Source organism: Heliconius melpomene, chromosome 17, assembly GCF_056956725.1.
Source record: "Heliconius melpomene rosina isolate 202511_hmr_F chromosome 17, ASM5695672v1, whole genome shotgun sequence".
Classification (NCBI taxonomy): domain Eukaryota; kingdom Metazoa; phylum Arthropoda; class Insecta; order Lepidoptera; family Nymphalidae; genus Heliconius; species Heliconius melpomene.
This window is the reverse complement of record NC_140405.1, coordinates 10,109,373-10,121,952: the sequence shown is the minus strand read 5'-3', so window position 1 is coordinate 10,121,952 and position 12,580 is coordinate 10,109,373. Positions and strand designations below refer to the sequence as shown.

At 31.9% G+C, this 12,580-nt stretch overlaps 1 protein-coding gene across 2 annotated transcripts in view; it reads left to right on the top strand.

Moving 5' to 3' along the window:
* The window catches only part of CCKLR-17D3 (Cholecystokinin-like receptor at 17D3), a 51,744-nt gene that overhangs the window by 16,679 nt on the left and 22,485 nt on the right, over positions 1-12,580 (top strand). For both annotated transcript variants that reach the window (XM_085200588.1, XM_085200589.1), the window contains exons 4-5: positions 4,268-4,450; positions 11,858-11,961. In XM_085200588.1, the coding sequence (XP_085056714.1) occupies positions 4,268-4,450; positions 11,858-11,961 (287 nt within the window). The remainder of the gene's footprint in view (positions 1-4,267; positions 4,451-11,857; positions 11,962-12,580) is intronic.

Sequence of the window (12,580 nt, the reverse complement as noted above, 5' to 3'; positions counted from 1 at the left end):
TTTAAAATATCCAATAGCAAACTACCCTTTAGATGTTGTGTAATGTTTCCTTCGCCAACATAATTTAATTCAACGCTGACAAAACTAAAAAGTAACGCCTTTTTTCTGTCAACATTCCATTATTATTTTTTTTTAATTTATTAGTTCTTTATTTTGTATTCTTTTTTATTTTTTCGTAGATTAATTTCCACAAAGAAAAGTATATATTTAGATTTTTTTTAACGAATATACATACATATCTCCCAGTCTTGAACCAATCTTTTAGCATCTACGGAAAGTGAAATACGAGTATATTTAATTAGTAAAGGTAAAATGTGATAAATAAACAATCTTTCTAATGTCAAGTTGGTTGAGTAGAGCTTATATAAACACAACCTTGGTAAAAGCGCGATCTTGGCACGAGAACACAAACTATAAAACGAAATCTACACGAGTCAAGTAAATTGCTCGGAAATTTTTTAATAAAATACAATACAATACAAATAAAATGTTTTGTACTTCAATAAATTCGGCAGTTATATTGGGCCTTTGATAAAATGAATAATAATAAATAAGCAATTGAAACTAGGTCATCGTTCTGCAGCGGCTCAGCTTATAGGTTCGATACTCGCTCGGAGAATTAATTATTATTTTAGGATAAATTATTCATTATTTGTCAATTGAGGCCTGTCGTGGCGCAGATGCACAGAGAGTGACTTTCAATGTGTCTAGTGGTGGGTTCGATCCCCACTTAGGAGAATGAAATATTTATTTTAGTTTATATTACCATTTCTTCGTTCTGGTGTCGAGGTAAAGCACGGCGTTGAGTTCAACCTCCAGAATGCCTTTATTTACCACACCGTCAATTTTACTAATATCCATGAAGCATTACAATAAATTAATAATAAATATTAAAAATATTTTCTTTTTAAATAAATCTATGTTAATTTTATTAACAATTTTTTATTTATTCAAATTACATATCAATGTACATTGCTTAAATTTTTTTTATAAAGCTTATAGAGAGAAACTTTTGTTTTTTTATTTATGAAATAATTTCAGATTTAAAATGTTTTTCCGAAACCAGATGAATATTTCATTTGCTAGAGCAAATGTTAGATAATATATCAAACGCATGATGCTTATGAAGTTAGTTCAACAACTTAGCCAATGTTTATTGTATTCTCATATATACCATTTATATGTATATGTTTTTTTTCTCCTCACACGCCAACGCAATTTTATACACTCCTTTCTCTACCTTTTCTTATCTAAAGATGTTAAACATTGACTCGCTAAATTTCGGCTGTTAAAAGTAATAATTATCAAGTCAAATATTAAGCTTTACACCTATAGAATTCTCCGATTCCTTTATCAGTGAAGTCGAGATCCACGCATTAATAAATATTGAATTTAGCTCCATACAAATTAAATTTGCAAATGTTTAGTATATAAATGAGATAAAAAATATAAAAATCTTAATTTTAAGGTACAAATTGGGCAATCTTGTTAACCAATTGTTATTTATTCGATAGCATTTTGTAAACAAAGGCGATGCCAGGCTTATAGTACAAAGGGTAAGAGGCATTGATCCATTAATTGTCCGTAAAACTGAAAAAAGGTTTTACGTATTAAGTTTTGAAAAGGCTGTATTGAATTTCATATTTACGAGTATATTATATGGGTGGTTGGACATTAACATTGTCAAAAATCCAGGTTCATTGTTCAATAAAATGTTGTTTGTTCCTCTTATTATTTTGTATCCTCAATTATGAAACAATTCTATCATATTATAACGCTCGAGGTGACCATTTAAAAGCTTTGTTTTCATTATAGCTTTATACTCCGAATATATTTGAATTTCATCTTTTTAGGGTTTCGTATCTATAAGAAATTTGACAAAAACTAAGAACCAACTGAGGCTGTCGCGGCGCAGCGGCACATGGGTGTGACTGTAACGCGACAGTTGTGGGTTCGATCCTCACTCGGCGAAGTGAAATATTTATTTACGTTTATATTTCCATTTCGGTCAGGTGTCGAGGCAAAGCGCTGCGTTGAGTTCTGTCACTCAACACACCATGTCTCCAGAATTCGGCAAGTGGGGAACGGAGTGTCTTAACACTAAGTTTCCTCTGCCCACCCTAAGACTTTACAAAATATTTTTTTTGAACCAAAAAACATTTTAACCCATTTAGACCCATAGCCAAACTAGCAGTAAATAAAAGGTTTTTTAGGTAATAATTGATAGATATCGATGTAAGAAAATAAAAAACGTAAAAAAAATATATATTTTTTATTTAAATATAAAAAAAATGCCGTCCTTAAATGGGGCCAATGGGCACATGTAGTATCTAAATTTTCGAAACTATTTTTGCGACACGAAATGTTTTATAACACTTTTTACACTATCAACGCGTTTTTTTATGGCACATTGCACGTCTCAGTTGCTAGCAAAATTTTTGGGAGTAGTGATCTACCCCGTGGTGCTGCAGACTTGGTACTGCAGAAGCTGCTGGTCGCATAAATACGTTGATGTTTTCGTCTCTTAAATCGTGACGAGCGATGTAACGAAAAAATCAAGCTAATCTATCCTGTTTATCTTAGGTAGCAAGTGCAGGTGCCGCGAATTTGCAACAGCAAGATCCTATGTATGTGTGGACAAAACCCACCACCATTTTTTGCTATATAGGTAAAAAGATTGATCAGCCTGATCAACCCCGCCCATACCACACTGTAAAACCTTCGCACTTATAAAATTTGGTTAACTTGGTAAAAGCAGCAATCAAAATCGACTCAGTTTTCCTTTTCATATCCTTTACTGCTGAGTTTCATCTTTTAACAATTCTTAAATTTCTCAAGACGACCTTGTATATTAGTCGTAGTTGGATCACTTTTACACCAACGGGGTTGCTCAAGATTACGGTTCCTCTACGTCTCTTAGCAAAAGGTTGATAATGTCTTCTATTAGTAAGCAGGCAGATTAGCAGTGCTTTGTATATCTACATCTTCTTCTTCGTCGATAACCACATCTGGTTCTAGAGGCAGCGCAACTAAATATACCTCTCTGAAGTCTTTTTCTTCAATAATTACAACTGTGATTGCTTCTTGAAGACCCTTATATTCATTGCGACCGCTAAATATCCTAAGAGTCATTATGAACCTTTGATGGACATGCGTATAAAAACATAAAAATTGACCTCTGATGTGCCCATTGGTCCCAATTGGGGACAGCATCGTAAAAGTTGAATTTGCCCTATTACGACTCTTCTTTTGTAATCAAATGTAATTATATTACAAAGAATACTAAGTACTTAAGTATGTTTTGTACCAAAACAAATGTATTTAGAAGAAAAATTTAAAAATAAAAATACTTACATTTTGCCTTCACAGATTTCGTGAAACACCTTTACAAAAGGCACGAAATGAACGACTGTAAAAAATTTTTAATTGGATTTTACGGCTACAACATAAGGATATACTACTTATCTTTACAATTCTAAACATAAACTGCATAAAAATAAAAATATAAAAAAAACAAGGGTACTATTGTAGGTGTACCTATTTGGGCACGGCGGGTCTATATGGGTTAAAACTAATAGCAATTCATCTTGATCTGTCTTCATTCAGGTGTCAATACGACTCTTCGATTCTTCGATTTATACAAAATCAACTTTCTTTATTTGTATCAACTTTCTCTATTCAAATACACTGGGATGACTTTAGTTCACACTCGAATGAATTTTTAAAGGAAAGATGTTTTCACGGTTTGGTTAGACTCAACATAATAAATAGCAACCTTACACATCCAAAGAACGGAATAAATTTAATTTAAATGTACAAATAATAAAAAAATCCAAAAAGTTAAAATTTACATATATTTTATAAAAAAAATCCTTACAAATTTATATTTGTACTAATTTTCATACAAAATGAATGAGTTGAAAGATTAAGTTTGTCAAGTAGTAAGTCCCTTTGATCTACAATCCTGAAGGTGGTAAGGTTTCTATTATAACTCATAACGTTATAATAAAACTTACATGGTTAAAGAATAAATAAATAAAAATAAAAATACTTTATTTGTTTAACAGATTTTCCACAAAAATAATTGTTACAGAGATCTCCTTTTAAGCAAGTAATGCCTGTATTAGGAGACCCCGCTCTTCCAATACAATATCTAAAATATCTGCTTGAACATAATCCCAATGTGTTTCCACCATCATTATTTATACATATATTCACGATTGTTTATTTTTATTATTATCACTAAAATCCTTTTGTTTAATTTCAGCCCACAAATGCCGTGAAATATGGGTAAGCTTGGAGCTAGAAAGAGCTTTCAATTTGGGCCTCGATGCTGGGCTACTACTTATACCGTTCTTCATTATGTCTTTCGCCTACTGCCTCATCGTCACGAAGCTCTGGAGGGGCATGCGTCATGAAATCCAACATAATTTCAATTGGCAAAAGCATTGTAAGTACTTAATTATATGTATTTTTCTATTTATATGAATAATTTTTAGGGGCCACGAAATATATACGTAAGTCTAAGATCTTTTTCCCCGCATCGGTTAAGTATCCTTCGAACCATGTTAATGTTTCCTTTCCTCAAGTGAGAATCGAACCTACAATCAGTCGATTTTGCAGCACATTTTGTGCCTGCCTGCCCTGCCCTGCGCATGCTGTTTAAATCTAAACATTTTAAATTTTTTTAACTTTCAAAATTAATGTATTCATATTATTTATGCTAATAAAAATAATCAGACGGACAGAGTTCTGCTTTGGTTTATTTAATACTTATATCATTCTAAAGCTCAGTGAGCTTTAGTAAATGTAATTTATTATACGTTCCCTGTAAACTGGGAACTTTAGAGAAAATTAATAAAACGCAAAGCTTATTTATGAATTCGTCTCTATATTACAGGCAAGATACATGAAATGGATAAAAATAGAAAAATCTCGCCTCAATTTGAAATTTTATGCGTCATTTCTAAGTATTTACTAATCCATACTTTTATTTGAAATTCGAAAGTAACTCTGTCTCTCTGTCTATCGACATTAAGAAAATTGCCTTTAAGTTAATTCTTCTGAAACAGATCAACATTTGATCGAGTCTCTCAGTCTCTTCTAACATCGACTGTGCTTTGTCTAAGCCTGAAATTATTTATTTCTGTATCGACATTAAAAATAAGCTTATCATATCGGGAACACACTGCATCCCGACCTTTGACTATAACATCTTAATAAAATAGCTAATGAAATGCAATACATTTTTTGTATTATATATTAACAAGAAATTATCTGATCCTCCTACAGGATGGTACACTTTGTCTTCAGAAATTTAAATTAAATTCAATTTTGATAATGCTTATCTTACTTCCGTACCTTCAAAATTAAGTATTTTCGTCTTATTTACTTTGAAATTTTTATATTTTATAAAATAATGCCATAACTTTAAGATCTATTATACATCTCTACTAATATAATAAAGAGTAATCGCGATACCCCCAGCAATTACTAGTTACAATTGAAAAAATCTTGTTTGTTTTTTATTGTAGATAGGCAAGCATTTGTCCGCTATACGAAGGTGGAGCATGCTTGTCTAGGTAGTGCCTATTCACTCGTTCTATAAAGAGGGCCAGTTTATACTTGTCGGGGAACAGTTCAACAGTTCAGTTGTGTTGGATAGTCCATTTTTCGAGAGCTGTAAACGTATGTAGACTAGATTCTATTATTTTATTAATAGTTTACAATCAAATTTAGCGTTACATTTAATAAAAAAAATAAGAACATTTAATGTCTTACCTTAGTTCAATTTTATATCGATTTTCAATATTATCTTGCTTGGATAATCTAAAGAATCTTCTAAAGCAATCAAAGATAAAGTTTTTAAAAATATATACACTTTTCACTACACTATACCTTAAAGATAACATTTTTATAGGAATCACTAAAATATTATGCTATTTATTTCAAGCACTTCTTAAAAGCAGACCCAAACACCTACTATGGTTGTAACAAAATAGCAAAATATTTTTTTTTATTCAGCGTAGTATTTAATTGGTGAGTCCATTCTAATACAGGTTTTTTCCCGCTGTGGCAATAACTTACCTGCTCTATTCCTTCAAAATAATAATAATAACATCTATTCAAAATGTAAATTAAAAAAAAACAATTGAAGGGTTTTGGTTGGCAGGTAGTGAAACATGACTAAACGTGACTTAGTCAAAAGTTTAAGTGTTTTATAACTTTTATTTTAAGTATATGAAAATATAATTAAAAATAAAATTATATAGACTTTTAGATAATATAGTACAATAGTCGTTGCCCGTAATTTTGTTTACGTTTTAATGGTACGGATAAACTATAATAGAAATTCCAACATAAACGTCAGAATATATAATGTATGTACTTTTGTTCTCAAGATCGATCTCAGAGTTGAGAACGACTTATAAATACAGGTCATAGTTGTAACAAATAGCTAGCACAAGCATATAAGAAAAATAAGATTTTTACATGAAAACCATATCATAAAATAGACGCAAAATAAATACAATTCAAGATTTATGGGTTTTAAGCGGGCACAATCTACTACACCGATGTTCCACATGAATTACGACAGACAATGAAAATTGCTGAAAAGAATGAAATAATGATATTTTACGACCAAAAATTCTCTCCCAAGACCAAAATATTATCTGTCAGCGTGTCTAATAACATGATACGAGTATAAGCTGACTCAACGTTTCCCGGCCCGTCAATGTTTTAGATAAAACTGAAATGAAAAATTCATTTTGCATTCTGAAATGATAAAAATTTATAGAGATTTCCCTTTTTAATGTAATAATTATCTTTTTCACTTAGGTATTTTAGTTTTCTATGTAAAAATAAAAAATACTTGGAAAGTATTTTCTTCAATACTTTAGATATTGTTATTGTGAAAAGTATTCGCTTTTAGGCGTATGCGATGTTTACATATTCGCCCGTACAACTGGTTACTATTGGCTAGACTATTAATCTGAGTGTTAAAGTTGTAAATGGGTCTGGCACGAGCTTTTATATTTAAAGTTATAAATATATTATTTTTATTAAAAGAATGAAAAATTTCATCCACCTAAAATATAACTTATTTAATATATTCACGTCACGCCCTCAGGCGGTTTGGACACGTTGAATAGATGAATGATGAAAGAATAATAAAAAAGATATACATACTCGTATGTATGACAATAGAGTGGCAACAGAGGTATAGGTAGACCGTTTTATATTTGATAACATAGTTATGATGTTACTAGAGGAAATCGTATGGATTTCCTCTAGTAACTAACTATAAATTCGAAAGTAACTCTGTCTGTCTGTCTGTCTGTCTTTTACGCAATCAGGGCCAAGCCGCTAATTTAATTGTGATAAAATACTCATATAGATATACATGAGGGTCTCGGGATGAACATAGGATATTTTTTTTTCTCATATTTGTAATATTTTCGGTATATATCAATATATTAAAATACTTATTAATTTGACATGCAATTTGCTCCGCCATGTTAATAACAACGGACCGTTGCTAAGCAACGATTTGTAAAGTTTGTTGTTAGAAAACGTCACCCAAAATGAGCTTGCTTACCGCATCTCTCTATTGAAAATTGAAAATAATTTCATAAATATGTTTAATAAATATTCTTATAGTTTAAACGGGCGTAGCCGCGTTCGGGTCCACTAGTATTAGATAAAAAGTAGGATATGCATGAAGACGTTAATGACAGTGGACGAGGCACTGAGACCGTAACGTTTAGAACTACATTACCTCTGACTACTCAGCTAAGGATAAAACTTGATGCTACTTTATTTTATCTATTCCATTTAAAATAATGTACAAAGTTAATGTTCAAGAAAATCTAATTTTAACTAATTTATGTCTTCAATTTCTATGCAGTATTAAAAATATTAGGTTGTTCATTTTATACAAAAAAATGGCGACAGAATCCGCAAGGATTCGAAATATGTCAAGAGATTCTCGTATTAATATATAATTTGTCTCTTATTCTTCCATTTAAGTAAAAACTTATCCGTATTTAGATCGGTATAATTCAATAAATCAATTAAGATAATGGATGTGCCGTTCACCACGAAACTCAAGTGGTAATTGATGAATGTCTAATTGACCTCTGGCGCATTTCCTCATCCCACATGAAATATTCAATCACAGTTTCCCATTATGGATAAAATTCTATTCAACTAATTTAATTTGAAGATTATGTTTTTTTTATAACGATTAAAAAGCGTTAAATCTGTTTACACTAGTTTAGTGACAACATCCATGGAAATAGTAAATGAGAGAATTTTACAAAATCTACGTATGAAAATCAAATTACTTTTTTGTAAGGGTCTAAACGCCAAAATACTGAAAGGTTCTTATTCTGTAATAAATACTTTGTATTTACATAAGTGACTTAAACACGTACCTCAAGAAAGATCTTCCCTGTTTGATATGCAGGAACGGATTTGTTGCCTTGGGCGAAAATTCAGGATGTGCCAGTTTAACTGTTTTTAATATGTATTTTTAAATCTTTTTTATAAATATTATAAAACAGAAGATTTTTTTCTATTGAACGCGCTATTCTTTGGTAATACTGTTTCGATTTCCATAAATCTTTTCGTATTCGATAGTCCATTTATTGAAGATGCCTTTAGGCTATATTATGGTCAATAGACTATGTGACCAATAAAAGTACAGTAACAACAAAAAATTGTTGCAAAAAGCCGCTAAAAAAACATATAGGCATTTATTCTTTAGAATCATACGGACGGAATTGCTCTTAAGGATAATCCACACAATTTTTATGTTTTACAAATTACAAAAAATAAAAGGATAATTTCGGATTTTTTTAACATTATTATTCTTTGATCAATTCTTATATTGTGAGATATGTGAGTTGGATATCCTGAATAGCGTGACTGAATAGATATCATTAAATAAACAATATCCATTGCTAAGCTCGCATAAGAGCTTCAAGATATTGACAGAAAGGATTGTGAGAGGCTCTTGCAAGGGAATTATAGTATCAAACAAAACAAATAAAGGACTTAGGTGTTTCTATTACGATTTCCCCTCGCTTTGGTTCCTAAAAATAAGTTTTAAGCGCTTACAATGGTCAAATTAGGAAACTTGGAATTTCGAATTTATGATATGTACGAGTATGTATGTATACTTAATTAATCATATATTTAAGTAAGCTTACTATTTAGGGATTTAGGGCACCCCATTTAAACGAAATCACCGCAGACTTTAGTGTAGACACAGAAGACTCTATTTTATGAAAATATAAAATTATTAATCTTTATGATAATTATTTGGTTTTAATAATTATCAATTAGGGCACTAATTACAATATTTAGTGGACTTCTGTAAGAGAAGGTTATAAATTCGAGTGCATTTTTTACGTTTCTTACCTTAGAATTTTCAACTGGGTGAACCGATTTTCATGATGCTTCCCGTGTAGTCCTCTTTAATTTGGTTTAGTTTAACAATGTCATCCATATGGATAACACATGTGTCTTAAATATGCATTACGTATGTGCGCCACAAATGGACGAATAACTCAATAGCATGCCAACCGATTTCGGTAGACGTACTCCAAGAGTAGTTTCATGAGCATTTGGTGAAGTTAGATTATGGAATCCATAATAAAGTAACGGAACTTTTCGATTCTTGGTAAAATCCGGATCCGGCTATCCGGATATTTGAGCCACCTTGTGGTCAAGTTTATCATAATTGAATATGATGGTGATACCCACCACCTTCAGGCTTTTTCCCCCCCAAAGAGTGCCTACCCGCAGGTTACAACTTGCAGTGGCCTACATGGAAGTCACTTAATCGCTTACGGAGCCAGGTTGGCCGAAGCAATGAGCTTCTCGTGAGATGGGGGTACGAACTGAGTGATAAGTCACCCTGTGACTGTGGCGCCAACCCACAAACGATGGCACACTTACTCTCCTGCCCGAAATGTCCATTCACCTGCTCACATGACGATCTGATGGAGGCAACAGACGCCGCAGTCGACGTGGCTAAATACTGGCAAAATATGATATGAATTCTCCAATCATTGACACGAAGAAGAAGAAGAAGATGGTGATCAAGCTTAAAAAATAAGCAATTTGTTCTAGATATATTGGCATTACCTCTTAATATATTTAGTATCGTGATCTAGATATCTTACATATTTTTTTTCACTTAATATTAGTAGCGCTTCATGATAAATGTGAAGTAATTTTTGATGCTAAGCAAAAGCTCTCACGCGAATACTCTCTCCAATGAATTGATTGACGATCGAGCGCAGCGCTCGCGCCTCGCGCCTTTTATCCTCCACCTCTCATGCAGGTTTATTGTGTATATTCGTTATGCTTCGTAATAAATATCGAATCCGACGCTTTCGATTATTTTTTCGGTAACTTCATATACGAGATACGAAAATTTAGAAACTAAAGGTAGGTAGACCCAAAATAGCCTAGTAAATCAAAGAAACAATTTATTTTCTGGTTTATTATCGTAATGGACTATATTCTTCAGGTATGTATATAGGGTCTCTTATAATTCATATATGTTATAACTAGCAGATGCCCTCAATTTTTTTCATGTACCACCCTTTATGACGTAGGGGCACAAGCGTGTGGACTGTACACGCGACAGGTTTTGGGCTAATAAGCTAATGACTAATAAGCTTTATGGCTAATAAGCTAATGATGGCAAAAGACGCCTCTCGTCATATATAATTTAGTGGAAATGTAAATTTTTGAAACGCAAACGGTTTTTTCTCACAAGTAAAGAGCATGCTAGTAAATTGACTTTTTAATACGATTCCCGCCTCCACATATCCGAGTTTATGGCATCGGCATTTCAGTTCGATTCAGAATTTTATGTCCTTTTCACACAAGAAATATGAATATTGCATATATTTGAAATTCATTTATAAGAATTTTGTAGGCTTAATTCCTACTCGTGGAAATAAATTATTTTAATATTTTCATTTCCTCGCTCTGGTAACGGACAAAGCACGGCGTTAGGTTTCCAGGTTCCCTCTGCCTTTTAAATAATGTATTGCCATCATATAGGGTCACCAAGAAAGATGTAAAGTTTAATCAAAAGCCACGACGATTATCTATATTGCCGGCGGCATTATATAGATATAGTAAAAAATCGCCAACAGCAAAGTTTCTATATAAAATCGCCGGTCAGCAAAGTGTTCAGACACTTCTGTTTCACACTTTCCTCCAAATTGTGCAGGCATTGCGTGTTGAGTGATGGAACTCACCGCTTGTGCGCTATGACAGCCTTAATACATTTTGAGAGTTTCCTTTTATCAATATAAAACCTTCAAACTTAAAACGTATTTTTTTTTAACCTACACCGACCGTCAGAAGTTTGAAAAGTAAAAATTACTTTCCTTTTCAAATTACAAAAAATCAACTGGAAGCACATATTGCTAAGCATATTATATTGTTAAGTATAAGGAAAAGTAAACGTTAGTTTCAATGTTGCCTGAATATCTTAAGGAAGAATATTTATTTTTCTTCAACAAAAATGTAAAGTTTTCGTTTTTACACATATTTTATGTATTATCTTACATTATTAAATCATAAACTTTAAAGAGATTATGGAGGGAAGTATAGAACTTTGCAATTTTATACAAGATGCAAATTGAGCTTGTGTATGAGCAGGAATTTCAGTTAATTTTCCACGTGTATTTTTTTTTCTATGGAGTTTCGGATAAAGAGTAAACATACCTTGTCTTGTTTTCTTCTTGTGTTGTTTGTCTTCTTTACCCTTATACGGCAAAAAGCGTTAAAATGCAAAAAAATATATACGAAAAATATTTTGTTTTAGTAACGAAAGATTGCAAGACAACCCATTTGCTGCCCACGACTCCGATTCTACAAGGCGTTGAAGTTTGCTGCAGAAACGGTTGTAATGCAAAGAAATTAAGTAAGGTACGTTATTATTACACAAATATGAATTGTTTTATTCTATACACCTTCTAACCTTTATTTTACATTCTATATAATACGTATAGTAAAATTTCAAATAAAAATTTAAAATTTAATAATGATTAAATTTAATTAGAAATTATTTACTAACAACCCCCTATAAGTTTCATGAAAATCGATTCAGTAGTTTTTGATACGTATATTTCTAGAGTGGCACAAGTAAAATACATAAGTGCTTAGATAATTTACACATATTGAAAATAGTTAAATTTATAATTACTATTAATAGCGATATAATAACTTAACTTAATCTGTTATAATGTATATAATCCAACCTTTCCCGGGCTTAAAGCTCATGTTATAATTATTGTATCGTAATCAAATATTTACACATCTCCTAAATTCAAAATTGATTCTCCCTTTATGGGCTCAATAAATATTTCCATATAACGTTATCATGCTTAAAACCAACGTTCTCGGCAATCTCTCTCTCGTTCAGCGGCACAAGGGTGTGACTGTAACGCGACGGTTGTTAGTTCGATCCCCACTCGAGGAAGTGAAATATTTATTTACGTTTATATTTTCATTTTCTTCGCTCTGGTGTCGAGGCAAAGCACGTTGT